Consider the following 18971-nt stretch of genomic DNA (forward strand, 5'->3'; position numbering starts at 1 on the left):
AGATTCGGTTTAAGTATATTTCACAATTTGGATTCTAACTGACAATTTAATACATTAGTTCACATTTTGATTTATTCATTTTCTACCGCTTTATACGCCTTTATAAGCGGGGGTGCTGGAGCCTATCACAGTTGTCTTAGGGCGAGAGGCGGGGTACACCCTGGACTGGTCGCCAGCCAATCACAGGGCACATATAGACAAACAACCATTCACACTCACATTCATACCTATGGACAATTTGGAGTCACCAATTAACCTAGCATGTTTTTGGAATGTGGGAGGAAACCGGAGTACCCGGAGAAAACCCACGCATGCACGGGGAGAACATGCAAACTCCACACAGAGATGGCCGAGGGTGGAATTGAACCCTAGTCCCCTAGCTGTGAGGTCTGCGTGCTAACCACTCGATCTCTGTGTAAGCCCACATTTTAATTCATGCATATTTTAATACTATATTTTAGGGCATTTATACATTTTTTTTTTTGGCACAACGGACACGGCCATTTGTGGTGTATAAAGACAAAAATCACTGTCCAAATACTTGTGAACCACTTTAGTCCTTTGTGTACCAAAGTTTTATTACATATGTCCAAACATATGTACAGCACATTTGTCATAAAGAGTGGTTTCATCACAAATATAAATTATTTTCTTCAAGAACATATGATACAAGAACTGTAGCTTGCTTGACGTCGCGGAAAAAGATGAAGAAGATGAAGAAGAACAAGAGCATGTGCTGCAAGAACACTTTTTTCTTATTCGTCAACACACATCATATAACATTATGGTCCCTTCAACACTTTTCACACCGCCTTGTCCTTAATAAATGTGACTGTACTTAATACTTAACACCACAATACTGAAGGGAGACAGACATGGAAATAAGGCACAAATGTGAAAGCAGAAGAAAGAAAGATTTGGCACTGGGAGCTTGAACATGATAATATCTTCCATGATTGGGAAGACCTGTCATAATACTGCGTTGTTGTTGTTATTATTTTGGAAATAGGGATTGTTGTCGTAGTGTTATGAGTGTTATGAGTATAATAAATACTGCATCTTCTATGTCCTTGTGAGAATGGTTACAGCAACCACATACATGATTATCAGTGATTTGAAAAAAAAAAGGAAGTGTACTGGCCTGACTTTCAACTTTGGCCATGATTCCATTTGCGCTACACGTTCAAGACAAATGCTTCAAAAAGGTGCACACGAGAACACATTGCGATGTACTCAATGACGTAAAAAGCTAAACACACAAAACAAAGAAAAAGTCATCATCGGCGTCATGGTTCCTTTTGGGAATACTCCCATAGATTTGTGTGGGGGGGGGGGGAGGCAAAAAAAAAACCCTTCAGGCACTTTTTGGATTGAGATCAGTCAACAGTTGGTGCATCCCTAAGAAAGTAGTCCATGGGACTAAGCATCTAATAGCATTCCATAGAGTCCTGTCTTTTCATGAAATAAGGATGATCTTTCCTTTAGGGTTTAGTGCCAGTGTTCGCTCAGGACTTACCTTCCAGCTTATAGTTGGCGACTCCAACATCTATGTCTTCCTCATGTTCCAGTTGGGGTCTGGAAGGGTGTTGGGGTCACCGGGTCGCTCAAGCGGTGAGCGGGAGTCGTGCGGCGACTTCTGAGCCTGCGGTGAGCGAGGATCGAGCAGCGGAGGAGGTTTTTCCGGGTGAAAGGGTCTGCTGTAGTGATCCGGACCGGGCAGACCGCTTGGCCTGTGATCGGGCATTCTGCGGAAGTCCTGAGGGGGGGCCTCCCGGCCCTGGTGGTAGTTGGGACGGAAGTCATCTGGACGTCGTCTTTTGGAGTCCAGGTGTCTACATTGTGAAGACAGATGAAAGGTTTCAATGATACTTTTAAAGCACCATGCTAGTATGCTAGTTTTCTTTGTTTTATACATCGCTACATGACAATGACATCAGATTACCGACATCCGGGGTAAAAAAATATTTGATAATTATAGGTTATCACATGCAGGGGCATGATACTGGGCCTGATACCAGACAAACCATGTGATGATCTTATTATCACGTACTATTTAATCAAAAGACCATTTTGTTTCCAGAAAATGTTCAGTTTATTACATGTATTATATCTAAACAGTGTAAATATTTCAACAATAATATTTTATCAACAGTCTTATCTTATCAATGTCTGACAATTAAAGTTCCATTAATCAAGTTTGGGTTTTTTGGTGACTGGAGAAGCACTGGGCACGAAGCACTCGTGTGCTGTTCTCTGATTGGTTGTTTCACGGACATGATACCAGAGTAGCGCACTCTGAGTGGACAGCTACGGGGGCTGATACTGGACATGGTTAAACTCTATATTTTATCAGTATCACTGCCCTGGGCTTTGACACAGTATCATTCCGGCCTTTTCCCGTATCATTCATGGGCGGTTTCTAGGGTACAGGGCCAATTAATACTGTAGTATGTGATAATGTGTAGTGTTTAAGGTCACCTGTCATAGTATGGCCGGTGAGCCCTGTGGTCGCGGTCGTTGCTGTACTGGTCGTACGGCCTCTTGCGGGGGGAGCTGTTGTTACGGTAACCGCCCGAGCTGCGATACGAGTCCCCATGAGAGTGTCTGTCGCCATAGTGGTCCTTGTAGCGGTGGCCATCGTACGGATGATGGCGATCCCCTTGCCATGACTGGTTGCTGTTTCCAGGGTGGTTGTACTTGCGCTCTCTCTGCCAGTCTCCCCTGTCTGTAGATTTATGCACATTTTTACTCCAAGTTGTTCAATAGCCTTTGGTCTGCCTTAGACCTCAGTCACATTTTCAGTCTGTCATTCTCAATAACATGATACACCCATCAAACTACGCAAACGCATTCGGCCTGCCAAGCATTTGAATCCGGCAGTGATAACGTGTAATACTACACACTCAACAGGGGCCCCAGAAGCACCCAAAAATGGCATAAAATGCCAGAGTTTGAATTTTGGGTTTTTTGACAAAAAACGTAGGGGGGGGGGGGGGGGGTGTATCGTTTCTTTCAATTTTTTTCACCTTGCTTCTAATGCACTTTTCTGGTCAAAAACACAGTGGAAATCTCACACACACTCAACAGGGGCCCCAGAAGCACCCAAAAATGGCATAAAATGCCAGACTTTGAATTTTGTGATTTTTGAGAAAAAACGTAAGGGGGTGGGGGTGTATCGTTTCTTTCGTTTTTTTTCAACTTGTTTCTAATGCACTTTTCTGGTCAAAAACACAGTGGAAACCTCACACACACTCAACATGGGGCCCCAGAAGCACCCAAAAATGGCATAAAATGCCAGAGTTTGAATTTTGTGATTTTGGACAAAAAACATAAGGAGGGGAGGTGTATCATTTTTTTCAACTTGCTTCTAATGCACTTTTCTGGTTAAAAACACAGTGGAAACCTCACACACACTCAACAAATGTCTTGCCGAATTCTAATGATTTTAAACATTACCAAAACTACTTTCCAAGGTATTGATTTAGCCCAGGAGCTTACGATACTTCCGTCAACAACAGCAGCATAGAAACAGCTACAACAATGTCCGCTCTCATTTGGAAGGCTGTATCTATCAGCACAAGACTTAGGCTCCAGTCCTCGGGTAAAAATGCTGACAGCAAACACGCATCTTGTGGAGTGTTTGGAGCTAAATTAATAGATCGGGATCCACTCTTCTGTCGGTTTCAACTGTGAATGATGCTGAGGCGAGGAGTTGTGTTACTCCGCCAGATAAACTTAGTTTTCCTGTTAGCTGCTACAATAACAATATAGCTGCAATAAGCACTATAATGACACTTTTACAGATTAAATAATATATAGTCTGCCTACCCCTGGGCTAGTATCACCCCTTCAAGTGACATAAATCCAGGTCTATTCTTGCTTGCAGCAATCTGTATTTGTAAATTCTGATCTAATATTACCAAACTCTAGTATGGCCCCTGTTTACAAAATAAAAAACACTATGTCCACGTACCATCGTTGCCAAAATGCCGTTTGTTGGCCATGTTGTAGGGTTCCCTATGGTGCCCGTGTGGTCCTTGCTTTGTGGCGTGAGACGATGTCGACTGTGGACCCGAGGAATCCCGACTGGAACTGGAGGCTTCTGGCCGAAAAGGTTTAACTCTGCCTGCTGGGTCGTCCTTCTTCTTCTGTTCCTTCTGGAAATGTCCACCAAAAGTTGAAGGTCTGTGGCAGCAACCGGTTAAAACACTAAAATGCTACATCGGTGAACTACTTGCCTCTTCATCATGTGATCGTTTCTTCTGGGCCATTTTATAAAGCTTATGAAGCTTTTTAGCCCCAAACTCTGTAAACTTGGACACAAAAATCCAGAGGTTTCTGTGGAAAACATGGCAATATTTACATATTAATATTGTGGATTAGATTCGTCAGTCCTGTGATGGTCATTATATGAGCTCCTTATACCGTCGCCATATCTTGACATGCTCGGGGTCGCTGTAGGCTTTAAGGCACTCTGTGATTCGGTCTCCAATCTTCAGCAAGCATGTGCGTGTGTGCTGGAGCTGCTCCTGGTCCGACAAACCCTCATCTGGTTTATCCAGCTGCTTTAAGGCCTTCTTCACAGGCCGCATCCTCTCTTTACACTAGATATGACAAAAAAATACAACGCTCACATTTAAAAAAAAAAAAAAAGGCGTATAAAACACAGTCAGCTTGTGTTGCACAACAAACTCACAATACTGAACGTCTCCTGGTCCAGTTCATCGTCCTCCTTTCCTTCGATGGGAACAGGCTCAGAGCCTGCCGTGATGTGAACTGGCCCTTGGTTTTTCCTCCCTTTGGCTGCTTTAGCCTGAAGAATGCAAGATAATTCAATATGGACCTGCTGTGCAAAAAAACAACAAAAATACCCTACAATGTGGAGTTCAAATTCACAACATTGCCTAAAGGTTAAGCTCAATGACCATCAAAAGCAGTAGTGTCCCAAGTTTTTTTATTTTTTTAGTGAGGGGCGTAGAAAGAAAAATGAAAGGATGTGGGGGGGGGGGCACATTGATACATTCTGTGCATTAAAATGTGGGTCACAATAATCAATAAATCAATTAATTGCAAGATGAATAAAAACAAACTTGAGAATTTTACCGCTCATTCAGACAGATGGCAGCAAACATGCTGTCACTCAATCTTTATTTTATTGACTTTGTTATGTCCAATTATGACACCATCCCATCCATCTTCTATGCCGCTCGCCTTCACTAGGGTCGCGGGGGTGTGACGCGTATCCTAGTCCAGCTTTGGCCCAAAGGCGGGGTGCACCCTGGACTACTAGTCAATCACATATAGACAAGTAGTCACATTCACACCTCACTAATTAACCTAACATGCATGTTTTTGGAAATCCTAACTCCACATACAGATGCCTAAAAGGAGGTTCTACCTCAGATCTCCAGGCTGTGTGGCCAAAATGCTAACCACTTGTCGACAGTGCAGCCCCAATTATGACACTTTCCAGTATTTCCACCTCCATTTTTAGGAGAGCCCACTTCATTGTCTTCCCACCAGCTAGGATTTAAATGCAATCGAGGCTCTTTAAATATGGACGCCACATTCATGAGTCAATTTACATTGACCTTCTATGATGAAGTGAAGGCATGTAAAGGGCATAACTCGAGGTGGACTTGCGTACAAACACTCAAGGTAGAATGTATAAACAAGCTTTTTTTTAGGCCTGAATATTTTTGTCAGTGCACACAATTTGGGTTTTGGGTCCACAGACTTTCCGATTTCAAGCCAAATTTTTATAGATGAAGTCGCTGGTCTGTAATTCACTTCACACAAAGGTGAGCCACTGTATATGAAACATCACAATGGAGCATTCTCACTGTGTCATCATTGATTTATTTCAGTTCTTGTATGCAATAGTATTAGAGTAAGCATGTGTTTCAATAAAGGGGTGAATACCTTATCTTTTCTGCCCTTGTTGCCCTTCTTTTCCTTCTCCCCGTCCTTCTCCTTTTTAGGGGTTCCCTGTTTTTCTTTGTTCTCCTTATTGTCCTTCTTTTGCCTTTTCTTAGTTGGTGACCTTTCCGTTCCTTCGTCCTGAAAAAAAACATGTTATTTATGTTTGTGTGTTGTCTCATCTGGCTTATCCGTCCAGAACAAATTCCAAAAGACGTGTAAAAAAGGTGACTATCAGTTGTTGCGGTTACTTACCTTGAGTTCGCCCTCCTCTGATGGATTGTCTGACAAGCGTGGGGATGAGATGTTGTTACCCTGCTCATCCTTGACGATCTTCTCCTTTTTCACACGAGGCTTCCTTTTCTTCACTTTGACCTTAAAGAGAAAGAGGCTAGATGATTGGTGCAAATTTAACAAGAACAGTGCTGAGCAGATTGCACATTGTGGTATTAATCACAGCCTACCTCGTCCCCCGTTTTAGACAAATCTCCACTGTCTTGTTCCTTTTTGAGCAGCTTGAGAAGATACTCTGCTCGAGCTTGGAGCTGTTTGGCCTGAGGCTTCTTGCTTGGATCATCTGGAAGAATCTGTGTAGATATAATTAAAAATATTTTCCATCCACCATTCCAGAACAACACCACCATATAATATAGTTAAAGACAAGATATTTGCCTTCTCACTAAGCCTGAGGTCAGGATCGGTCTTGATCAGATCCCAATTGTTGAACCCGTGTTCATATATTCCCAGTAAGAGCTGAATATCGTCCTCCACATTCCATTCCACATCAAAGTGGGCTACCTTGACTCTGCATGTAAGCTTGAACCTGTTGCAAGGCATAACAGTGATGCATAAGACTTTCCCTGAATACATTAAAGTGTAGTTAAAGCAACTGAAGTGTGCATGCTTACTTATTCCTCTCATCCAGATTAGTTGGCACCGCTTTGTGCAAGGGCTCAAACTCCTCCTCATGCTGTATGATGGATTTGGCATTGACCTGCACCCCTGAGATCTTAATATTGATTCCTCGCCGTTTCCCGGGACCTTTAGCTGGGATCCCAACAGTTTCAGATGTAGACAAAATCATTTTTGAAATATAAACATAGGCGAGTAGGAAAGTCCATCCAGCCAGTTTACCTTCAACTGGGTTCTCTTTCAGGTTTTCCTCATGTTCTTGCACTGCAGCCACACAACTAGTGTGAATGAGCTCGCCAAGTCTCTTAAGGTCTGCCACTGACTTGTCCACCAGTTCTGAGTCGCGTGCAATTGCCTCTAACCTGGACACAACAAAAAGATTTTTATTGGAGGACTAGAAAAATATACTGCATCATGGTTTAACAATAGCAGGATGTGTAAATATGATATACTGTCAGGAGAATAGCTAGTTACTCAACTGGAGAGTATCATGCCTCTAATAGGGGTAAAATATACAGCTCGAAAAAATTAAGGTAACACTTAAACAACGCAATGTAACTCCAAGTTAGTCACAGTTGTGTGAAATCAAATGTGGAGGCCTCACAAAACTGGGCCTTATTTTGCCTTGTTAAGGACATTACGCCAAAGTTGGACCCGCCTGTAGTGTGTTTTTCCACTTTAATTTTTAGTGTGACTCTACTAAATCTAATAAATTTGATTTCCATTGATAATTTTTGTGTGATTTTGTTCTCAGCACATTCACCTGTGTAATGAAAAAATAAGTATTTCATAACTATAACAATAATTATAGTTGCACATGAGTAAAGACACACAGTAGGGTTGGGCGATATGGACCAGGTGTAATTTTTTTGTGTCTATCACTTGACCTTTTTGTTCGATAACGCTCAGGAACTTTCCTAAAATTTAAGGATGACTGTATCCGGCCTCTGCAGCAATGGCACGCTGCGAGAGGCCTTGCTCATGCAGCTCGATGATTCAACGTTCAAGAAGAGAAAGCTTCTTAGCTTTAGCCATCAGGGGGGCATGGCCGTGTGAATGCCTTTCAGAAAATGAGAATTTTGAACATATGTTGGCTTACAGAGGAACCGCATTTGCTGAAATGGCTTGTTAAATTCATCAATGTTGCTTGTCGCAATTTTACGACTTTGGTGCTTAAAAGGGTTAAATTATATACTGTATATATTTTAATATGCAAGTGACATGACATGACACAATGATAATCTTAGTGATAATTGTCTTTTATTTTAAAGTCGATAATTAATAGTACAACTACGACTACTGCAAAATTTGTTATGACAGGCCTACCCCATATCTACTTGAGGTGTGGCTTGTATTTTTCAAGTGGACAAACCCTGCTGATTAATTGCGGCATGGCACGTTAGATCAAAGGCGAAGACTCAAGGAAGTTTGGTACTGAACGGCACTCTTACCTTTCAAGTGGAGCGCCGAACTTCTTGTAAGCCTTAATGAACCTAGAATATGATAAAGAACATTGTTAAGTCTAAGAAAAAAAAGAAAATTAAATAAAAACATTTTACCTGCGGATCTCTGCGTCTGTGAAACCCTCCACATTATTTTTGCGGGCTCGTGGTCTGCCTCTCTTCTTTGGCTTCTTATCTTCATCGCTGTCATCAGTCTCACTTTCAGAGCCGGAGGAGTGCTGTTTCAGCTTGGATCCGACATCACTGTCGCTGTCATTGGCCTGAGCCTGTCACAACAAAGAGGTCACGGTTGGAATTCAAATACAACTGTTGATTATGAACCAGTAATTTACCCGCTTGTTTGAACTCCTGCTTCTGGGCAGTATGAAGACATCCATTTCCCGCTGCTTCTCCTCCTCCTCTATTTTGCGGCGCTGCTCCTCTGGGATGATGTCATCCCAGTCTCGAGCAGGTTTCTCCTCAAAGTCGGCGGGAATGCTTTCCTCCATGCTGGAAAAATTGGCCACCTGAAAAAGTATATCATGTTTAATAGCAATATTAATGAAACTATTTTAAAGACAAAGTGCAGGAGGCACCTTAAACTGAGAAAGAAGCTCATCAGTTGCACTCCCTGGTCCTTGGTCACTTTCTCTTGTTTCAGCCAACCTAAGAATTTCATCAATGTCCATCTCCTGCAGAAACGGAAAACACTTTGGTTGGAAAAGTGAAAGGTGGCATCAGTTTTAGGGTGCTGATTTATGATTAAGTACCTGCGGTTCAGACTCTTCTCCCTCTGCCTCTTTGAAGAGTTCTTCTGCACCAAACTTGAGAATAGCAGTGAGCTCTTCCTTGTTAAATGGGTTGGAACTACAAGACAAAGTGACCACATGCTCAAGTGTGATCAATTCTGACAATGACAAAAAGGAGTAAATCCAAAAACTAAGTAAGAGGTCTTACTTTGTGTTGCCAGAGTTGCTGTCCAATACAGTTCGACCAGTGGTATCCATTCGCTGGATGACCAGGTGGTCCAAAACCATCTTCTTCTTTGCCCTCTCAATAATGTCCTCCTCAACTGTTCCCTTGGTAACCAGTCGATATATATTCACCTATAACACAAACAATAAATGCTCATACATGACCACAATGTATGCCAGGTCATCTGCTAGATTTGTATGCATTTTAAATAGACTATTTATTGTCAGCCACTCTCTACCTGTTTCTTTTGTCCGATCCTATGAGCCCTGGCTTGTGCCTGCAAGTCATTTTGAGGGTTCCAGTCCGAGTCAAAAATGACAACAGTGTCAGCCGAGGCCAAGTTTATTCCTAAACCTCCAGCTCTCGTAGACAATAGAAAGCAGAAGTCCTGAAGAATAGATGTTAACATAGACGTCAGATATTATCCAGTTATATAATAACATTTCAGACTTAAATCTTCCTAAACTCTTACCTCAGAGCATTCTGCATTGAAGTGATCAAGGGCTTGCTTTCGGATTTCTCCTTTAATGGACCCGTCCAGTCGCTAAAGAGAGGAGAGACAAACAAGGATCTCTACCTTTGAATTCTTCAAGGCTGGCCAGCATTCACTGTAAAGCTATCTACAGTCATCACAACAAACAGTCAGCTGAAATGCACAGAGCTGAGAGACCTGCAAGAGTATAAAACTACCCGCTGGTATAAATAACCACATGAACTCTCAGCCTGGCCAAGTATGTGTGCAACAACGCTGATATCTGATCTTCTGTCCAAGTTAACACATTAGCCGTAACACCCAAAACACCCCGTCAGCAATGAGCACAACTGTCAAAATCTGAGTAGGCCTTTATGTAAGCTTTTGATCTAAAAATAAAAATATACCTACTGTATAAAGATTATTCAGTTTAACGAAACAAAACTGGTCTTGTATAGTGGTAAAGACAGTGCAGTTCCCGCCCAAAATGGGGGGAAAAAGCAGTTTGCCCAGACCTCAGAACAGCCGAGAACCTTTCCATGCCCACCGTGGACTGCTATCTCCACTTCCCTCAGAAAAGAGGTTTCACAGCCTTTGGAGCAGATTGCTGCTTGCCAGGCATCTTCAAAGGGTAACTGGTGTCACTTAATTTTAGCTTTAATTAGCTGACTCAGTGGTTAACATTTCTTTAACTTCATACATGTTTAAACAGTTCAGAAATATTACCTGGAAAGTTAATTAAGGTTTTATAATAAAACTAAAAGTTTTGTAACTTGGAGGCCACTGAACAGTTTGGAAACAAAGAGTGAAATCTCATACCTGGAATGGATAGCGTTTCTTAGCAAGGTATTCAGCCAGAATGTCCAACATTCTGACCATTTGCGAAAAGATCAGCACTCTGTTGCCTCTCTCTCTGAGCCTGGTCAGCAGCTTGTCAAGCAGCACCAGCTTTCCACTGCCCCGCACAAGACTCTGAGAAACCCAAACCAGTGTGATCATGCAACCATTGTTGCCTGTGGTGATGCTTGGAGCTAGAGAGGTCTCACTGGATGAAACATACCTGTAGGTGTTCCTGTTGGGTTTCAGCCTCTCCGTCCTCAGGCTGTTTGATGAGGAAGCCATGGTTACAGCACTTTTTCAGCTCCATAACGATGTTCAGAAAGCCTGTGGAGCTGCCCCGGGTGCCTTTAGCAAGAGCTTTGTAATTCCGTGTTAAAATCCACCTGTGAAAGTAGAAGAAGGAAATTTAGCTTCTGCATTGTTTCAGTATGAAGTCGCTCATGTGATAGGATCCTACTTGTAAAATTGTTTCTGCTGCGCCGTCATGTCGACTCGTAGAATCTGCTCCACCTTGGCAGGGAGTGACTTCTCCACATCCTTTTTGACACGTCTGAGGAGGAAGGGCTCAAGAACTTTGTGAAGACTCTGGTAGCCATTCTCACGTCCTTTGCCATGATCGTCTTCAAAATCCTCCCACGAGTCAAACCTGAGTGTACAACATAGGTTGAAACAATGCACCCTTTTCAAGAGGACATTTAAGAGCAGAAGCAGCGTATACTTGTCTGGCATGAGGAAGTGCAGCAGAGACCAGAGCTCTTTGAGAGAGTTCTGCAAAGGAGTGCCTGTAATGAGGAGTCTGTGGTTGGACCTGAACTCCATTAAGGTTTTGTATAAGAGGGAATCATCGTTCTTCAGCCTGTGAGCCTCATCCACACCCAGGAATGCCCAGTTGATGTTACCAAGAACCCCCTGGAGAACAACATTGTGAAATATCTCAATGTGATATACATGGAAAGAATACAAACTCAATTCAAAACAGAATCTACCTTGTCTTTGAGGAGAATTTCATAAGTCGTTAACAGTGCATTGAATCGGATTCTTTTCGTTTGATGGTTCACCCACTCATAATCACGGATCTATTTGCAGTAGAAGAAAAAATACAAACTGAGCACATGGTCAAGAACATTATCATTCCAGATGAACTTCAACAAAAAACGCTTTGTTTGCATAAGTTACCGTTTTTCTGCTCATGACATCACCGAGGTAGACCACTACATTCATGTCGGGGGCCCAAGTGCTAAACTCCCTCTGCCAGGAGGTGAGTGTGGACAGGGGCACCACCAAAAGGAAGGGCCCATACAGCTGATGCTGGTGGAACAGGTAGGACAGGAAGGAAATGGTCTGGATGGTCTTTCCCAGTCCCATTTCATCTGCCAAGATGACGCTATTACACCTGCAGAATAGAAGATTAATTTGTATGTCAAAACTGTGTCTGTCACAGTCATCTTCAGTACACACCTGCACCAAGAATGAGCCAACCAGTTGAGGCCAGCCAGCTGATAGTCTCTCAGCTCCAGGTTCTCATCTCCGATATACGATGGCTGCTTCTTCAGAGCAACAAATCTTGGTCTTTGTTTCAACACCTGATAAAGCAAGACTCTTTAGAGACAATATGACGTTAAAAGAAAGAAGCATGAGTCAACTTCTACCTTGCAGTCTTTAGAGGGGACCGTTTTGCTGGAGTTGCGGTTCATGAAGCTGTCTATGCAGTGCTGAAACTTCTTCATCACCAGAGCGCCGTCCTCCCAGCTGCACTCCGAGTACGGTAAGCCCATCCACTTGCATAGGTACTCTGGCTCGTTGGAAGATGGCATCTTGTGACTGTGAGCTGGAAAGGTTGAACATTTTACTGCTGTGCTCCAACCACAGAGTCTTCGATATGTACTGACTTACATGGGAAGTCAGAGGATCCATGTAGTTTCCCTGTTTTGGTTGCTGGTGATGATAGGAATCAAATGAATATGTGGCTACAAGACTTCTATATCCAGCATTAACAGACGAGCGCTTACCGATGACACGCTCTACAAACTGGAACTGTTTGTTCAAGTCTGCAATCAACTCCTGCTGGCAGTTATGGAATTCCACATCCTCGGGAGAAGCCTTCCTCAACCTACAATGTTTAAAAAGTCTTCCATTTTAAAAATTGCTATACTTCATGACTATGAGAAATATCTTGAGCTGTATGTTTTTACCATGAATCAAGCTCATCCATCTTCTTTTTGTAGTTCTCCAGCTTCTTCAGGCCCTTGACCTTCTGCTGGGTCAGTGAATCTAGACTCTCCCATGTGTTGTGGATGTAAGACCAACCCTTCCACTTGATCAGATACTGAGTTTCTCCTTCATCTTCATTGTTGGAGTCAAAGCCTTCGCATGGGTCTCCATTCTCCTCCATGGCGTAAATGGTTGTGGGAGCTCCCGTGGCTTAGAGTAGAAAGGAAGGATAACACATTTAGAACTTGATACATTTGCATCAACCCCATTGCAAACTAAAGTATGCCCCTCACATTTTAGCAACTGTTGCATTGTGCACAGAAAGGACAATACTATTGCAATTAAACATGGATATACTTTTATCAGCTTATACAGACATACTTTGCCCACCACCATGTTTAACTGTAGTCAAGACACAATTATCTTGTGTTGCCAGACACTAATGGTTATATGTGGAGTCATTTTTATAGGATAGTAAATCTATACTGCTTCGAGGCTGCACATCGACTAGTATATGAAAGTGTCATTTTTTATAGCGTTGTCCCTTGAGTATCTAAAGCAGTGTTTCGCATACATTAATTTGTGACAGTCCACCATGAATACATTTGGACCGCCACAAATAGATTTGGCACTACCCGTTTGCCATCACATTATAATGAGCCTGTGAAAGTAGCTTGTTGTTCCAACTCCTTACAGTAGATAGCATCCTCATATAACACATCTTATGCACCCCCTCTGCCACAAAATAAGAGCTAGCAAAAGAATCAGTGTTGGCAACTTAGCGACTTCGACACTATATTAACTGTAGCAAATAGTACATTTGCAAAAACAGTCTCCACACCTATAACCATGAACTAAAGAAGGCAAGGCAAGCATTCTTCTCAGAGATTATCAACAGAAACTGTAATAATGCCTGCACTTTGTCTACTCCAACACTGCAGCCCACCACAGATACATTACAGTCCTGGGAATCCCGGTATACTGTATTAAACATAGTTGCTGAGATGTGCAGCGTGCAGCAAAGACGTATGTATCACCTCCTTTTTTGGCAATCCTGGTGTCCATGACTTTCTCAATGGTCTCGCTGTCATCATCCTGCTGCTCCTCACATGCGTCACCCGTCATTTCAATCAGATCATCAGAGTCTGTTTCAAAGTCATGTTGGTCTTCTTTATAGCTACAATACAGAAGCAACATTTATAAATACAAACCATATCATTTGATTTCGAACTGTGGATGAAGTTCAATAAAATAAAATAAAATTGTAATAAAAACTGTTTTAGAAATGTACCTTTTGACTTTGGTCGCACCTCTGCGACGAGTTTGTCTCTTTGGGGTATCCTCATCATCATCGTCCTCGTCGTCCTCATCTTCTTCCTCTTCCTCGGGTGAGGACTCCTGTTTCCTGGACCTCTTTCCTTTCTGGGACAGTTTTTTGTTGGAGGATTTTGTCTGAGGCCTGTAAAAGAACACAGAAAAAGGAGTGGCCAACCCCCTTAGTGACACTGAACTAAATATTCGGCACATATTTTAACATTCTGAAGTCTATGCCCCACCCTCCTCAACAAGAAGTGAAGGAGAGAAGCATGGCTAAAAGTAAGCATGACTCGCTAAAAGTAAGCCAACATTGTAAAGTGAATGGATGGACCAATAAATGTTCATTCTTCCAGAATCAATCTTCCGGTGCCAAACTCCTTTGTCTCATATGCTCTGAAATTGTAGCACTGGTCGTAAGTGCAAATGTGCCATACTGTAACATTACCTGACAAAACAGAAATGACTGGTGGTTAAGTATCCACCCAAGTCTGATGTGAGAGCGAGGAAAATAATGTTGCTTACATTTTATATATAATTCATATATATAAGATATTCTGTTTGGTGCAACTTAATGCAAAAAAAGGTCCAAACATTTACTGTGGAAAAAAATTGCAATAATGGACCATACTCAATTTTAATTGAAGACCCCTGATATAGACCAGTCAGAAGAAAAAGAGAAGATGCAACACAAAACGGAATGAAATGAAGACGACCAGCTGGTAGCTGTCTGACGGCCAAGCCTCGCTAAACTCTTACCTTCTAGCAGGAAGTCGTCTGGATCTAACTTTTTTCTCTTCCTGCTCACTGTCTGAACTGTCGGACGCTTCTTCTTCCTCGTCATCATTTGAGTCATCATCATCTTTCCAGATATTTCTTACAACAAAGAAATGCCACAAGTTCACCCACACGGCCCATCAACCAATTTTGATGGGTTTTTTTTTCCCCAATTAGCGGCCATCAGGTGTGGTTAAGACAATTTGATCAAGAGAGCAGTCAGACTGGAGATCAGTGGAGGGCATCAGCTCCTAACTGACTGGAACTAACTACATTATTAGCAAACAGATGAGTAGAAATAATAGGAATCACAATATGAGCATGTGCAAACACAAACAATGATATGGTATGCAGTGTGCAGTAATAACTGTAAGCGGGATACAACCTTACAATACTTACTCCTTCTTTTTAGCACGAGAGGTTCTTCTTTTTGGACTTTCACTCTCCGAGTCACTGCTACCCTGTTAAGCGCACAAAACCATTTTAGCTCCTTCCTAAGGTTGGTCAACTCTCCATTCAATGATTTTCTAAGTTGTCTCTGTTGTTTACCCCAGCGCCAATGTTCAAGCGAGACGGTTCTTGTCGACTGCGATTTGACCTTCTGATCCCATACACGTCTGGATGCTCCTCCCACATCTGTAGTTAGAAAGCAGCAACTGTCAGGATAACCACTATGATGGCTGTATCATAACACAAATAGAATTAAGTTGTCTTTGTGGTGCCTCTTTACCTTCTTGACATCAGCCTGACGTTCCTTCTTCTTCGCTGGTTTGTCTTTGGCCTCCGTAGTAGCTTGCCTTTTGGACTCTGCAGACTCACTGCCCGACTCTGAGTGACTCTCAGAGTCGCAGGAGCTGTTGGTCTCAGAGTTGCGGGATCGTTGCCTCACACTTCCATGCTCGCTCTCCGACTGGCTGCATGACTCTGACCCGCAGTGGTTGGATTCTTCGGAGGCCGAATTGCTGCAGGAATAAGATGGCGTACCTTGTCAAATGGGTTGTAATTATGGCTGTTTGATAAATATCTATTCATTTATTATAATTAACCAAATTATTACAAATTCTTTGGAAAATGCGACGTGACTTCAAATCTATGGATGGCTTACACAAGATGATCCACTAATAGTTAGCGGCTTACACGAGATGATCCACTAATAGTTAGCCCGTTTATTAAGCCCTCCAAACCTCGACACATGGGGGCGCTGTTTACCTTCTCAACAGTCGAAACCTCATTTGTAAAATGTTAAACTCAAACATAAGAATATTATTGGCGTCATTACAACAACCATGCACCTGGCAATATTAGGAATAACTAATTATATTCCTCAACAAGTGACAACATTTGCCCATGACCTCTACCACAACGCCCAAACCCGGAAAAATACAGCTTCTGCTGATTCAAAGAGAGGGCGGGATGATAGAGAATGTCGAAATTTTACTGGTTGGTGCGTTGTTGGGCGGTGGAACAGCCAATGGTGATGCTCCAAAGAGGTTGTCTAACGAATAAACACTTCCGGTTCCTGAGCCACGCATACTTTCATCATTCTAGTGTGCAAACTCAGCAAGGCCCCTTTAGAGATGCTCATGAGTGTTACAAAATGTTAAGTTAAGAGATGTCATTGTATTTCTACCGTTTGTGATTCCTGCTCCCAGACTATGTGTAAAAAAATGTTTGGCAGCAATTATGACAAGGTTATCGATTTTGCCCTGACTAAAATGGCTGGCACAACAATACACACATATACTGGAAAGGAATGAAGTCAGTATTTAATGTAAACGTCAGTGTATTTATCTTAAAATAGTCTGTTATAAAGGACAGATATCAATACTAATGGTGAGGATTTGTCATCAGCTGCAAATCTTGCAAATACTTGAATTATAGTGCTCTTTTAAGTAAATGTGCTTGTGTGGTGCTTTCCATCCCTGACAAAATGCAAATATTAGCTTTTTAAAATGTTTTTATTCAGAAAAAAGTAAAAATAGTTGAGATGCAAAACACTAGCAAATTGCAATTTGAAAAGTCAAACGTTTAACAGTCACAAAAACATTAATAGGCCAAGTAAAATCTGTGTATATTAACTGCAAAATATATATATAAAAAGGCTACAATGCAAATATTTTTAATGACATGGAATAGGAAAAATCAATATATGGTCTAGCATAAAGTAAACATAATTCAAATATGTTTGAAATTAGCTACATTTCAAACGTGCATAAACATACAAGTAAAAAACAAGAGAAAGCAGAATTGGAGATTAAAAATTGCATGCAAGCACTGGCACCACTTAACTCACCAATAAGAATTTTCATGTATGCAAAGCATAATATTTACAGTACATGCACGTGAAGCCTTACACACAAAAAATGGGCACTAGAAAACCAACAACATTGCATTTATATATATATTGCCTCCCATGCATTTAGACTATATACAAAGTGGATAAGCCACATTCAAATTCACGTTGCCCCCCGTATGTTTCAAAACTTCAATGTACATTTGGAAAAGCAAATAAGGCTAATACAAATGGTGCAATGCAGTACCACGTACTTGGTAATCTTTATCGCTAAAAGGGCATAGTGTTTGAACAAACAAGAACTATAAGAAAGCAGTGCATTTTGCTGGGGGGGGTCGATCATATTCATCTCCAGGGAAATGATCTGGGAGCACAGGTCTGCAACCTCCCTATTTAGTGTCGGAAATGCTAGGAAAATCAGGGTGTGGCTATTAAACAATAGCAAGGTCATTGGTGACACTTGTGCACTTGGTCAATAACACGTCGCTAACGTATACACAGGTGATCAACCATGCTTGACAAGGTAAACAAAACCATGCCAGGAAAAGTGCATTTTAAAAAGGAGCATGTGTCCCATACCTGGATACATTGCTGTGAGCCGATCCTTCATCCTCCTCCTTTTTATTCCTGTTCTTCATCATTGAAAAATGTGTTTCTTTAAAAATATAAATATATCCTCGGGAGAGGTGATGTCCTGGTATTTAGTGTCAAAAGTTACTGGAAGCATGAAGTATCACAGAAGTCCCTCAAGATTGCCTTCACTCGGAATCCAGGCGATGAGACGCGAAAGGAGAAAGTGGCATTAAATATAAGTATGCTATCATATCTATATGCACGTCGCTTATTGAAATATATACTCGCTAAAGACAGCTGCTAATCCATTAGCCTACATGTGCAATGTATCTATTTCAATGTAGCCCACGAGCCGATTCGCATCAATTAATTCTAACTGCGTCATCAGAACAATGAGTGAAAAAAAGACTTTAAATGTGAAAAAAAAATCGAAATACCCTAAACAATGTAAAGATTAGCAATCCGCTAGGAAGGTAGTAGCCGATAGAGCAGCCATTTCATTGCAATACGTAGTCATGCAAATGAAATAAATGGCCTATTCAAATCAAGACAAGCGGTAAACAAAAGTGACAATTTGTAGTTAATTACAAAAAATAATCAAGTTTCTAAGACATTCTAGGCCTCTCCGGACCTGGTCTGCTGTCTAGCCTCAGAGCAACAGAGGCGAGCAGCTCACTAAAAATGGAGGCGCGCCATGGCTGCCATAGCCCTGCATGGAAAACAACGACAAGCACTCCCACAGCACAGACGATACATTCGACACGGACAAACAGCCCGAAAACACCACAAAAACAGCAGAAATCCCATTAAAATGTAGACCGAAAGACCAGACGCATAATTTTAAAGCGACCAGGCCGTGGACCGAGTCAACACACGGTCAAAAAAACGGTATGACGACAGCCCATAGCAGCCTTCCTAAGGATGATCCGCCATGTACAGCTCCTTCCTAGCTCTGAAAGCCTTTGATTGACGTTATTTCCATTTAGCCAACACTCAGGTGATGTTTAAGTCCCTCCCCTTCATCTACAACTTTTCTTTAAATAAACGTAGCCTTATTTTCATCACTATCCCACAAGCCTGAAAGTGAAAGCTTTGTCTCACTCCATTAGGTAGTGAAGACTACTAAGGATGAAAATATATTTTTGCTGCAATTACATCACTTCCTGCCTGAACAGGAAGAAGAACAGCCAGAAGCCATTTTAGAAATCTTTAGGAAACCATTTCAGTTCACAACAAATGCTAT

The 18971-nt window shown here is 41.8% G+C and overlaps 1 protein-coding gene across 2 annotated transcripts; it reads right to left on the reverse strand.

Annotated features, from left to right (window-relative positions):
* Positions 1 to 526: 526 nt before the first annotated feature.
* On the reverse strand, positions 527 to 18879 carry chd2 (chromodomain helicase DNA binding protein 2). 2 transcript variants are annotated; one of them, XM_058076660.2, is made up of 38 exons: positions 17735 to 18879; positions 15593 to 15824; positions 15412 to 15498; positions 15262 to 15323; positions 14845 to 14961; positions 14063 to 14230; positions 13809 to 13948; positions 12753 to 12981; positions 12570 to 12670; positions 12454 to 12495; positions 12210 to 12388; positions 12019 to 12143; positions 11737 to 11953; positions 11547 to 11636; positions 11279 to 11469; positions 11018 to 11206; positions 10781 to 10943; positions 10540 to 10692; positions 9721 to 9792; positions 9487 to 9636; positions 9231 to 9379; positions 9044 to 9140; positions 8870 to 8965; positions 8627 to 8800; positions 8391 to 8560; positions 8283 to 8324; positions 7054 to 7193; positions 6828 to 6966; positions 6592 to 6742; positions 6384 to 6506; positions 6175 to 6294; positions 5923 to 6060; positions 4697 to 4813; positions 4426 to 4604; positions 4239 to 4338; positions 3974 to 4157; positions 2479 to 2725; positions 527 to 1832 (listed from the first exon to the last, which is right to left on the reverse strand). In XM_058076660.2, the coding sequence occupies exons 1-38, from the start codon at positions 17794 to 17796 to the stop codon at positions 1547 to 1549; spliced, it is 5421 nt and encodes a 1806-aa protein (XP_057932643.2). In that variant the 5' UTR covers positions 17797 to 18879; the 3' UTR covers positions 527 to 1546. The 2 variants fall into 2 exon arrangements, with proteins under 2 accessions (XP_057932643.2, XP_057932644.2); XM_058076661.2 differs by lacking the exon at positions 14845 to 14961.
* Between the last annotated feature and the right edge of the window lie 92 nt (positions 18880 to 18971).

Source organism: Doryrhamphus excisus, linkage group LG1, assembly GCF_037039965.1.
Source record: "Doryrhamphus excisus strain RoL-2023G ecotype Guam linkage group LG1, RoL_Dexc_Guam_v1.1, whole genome shotgun sequence".
Classification (NCBI taxonomy): domain Eukaryota; kingdom Metazoa; phylum Chordata; class Actinopteri; order Syngnathiformes; family Syngnathidae; genus Doryrhamphus; species Doryrhamphus excisus.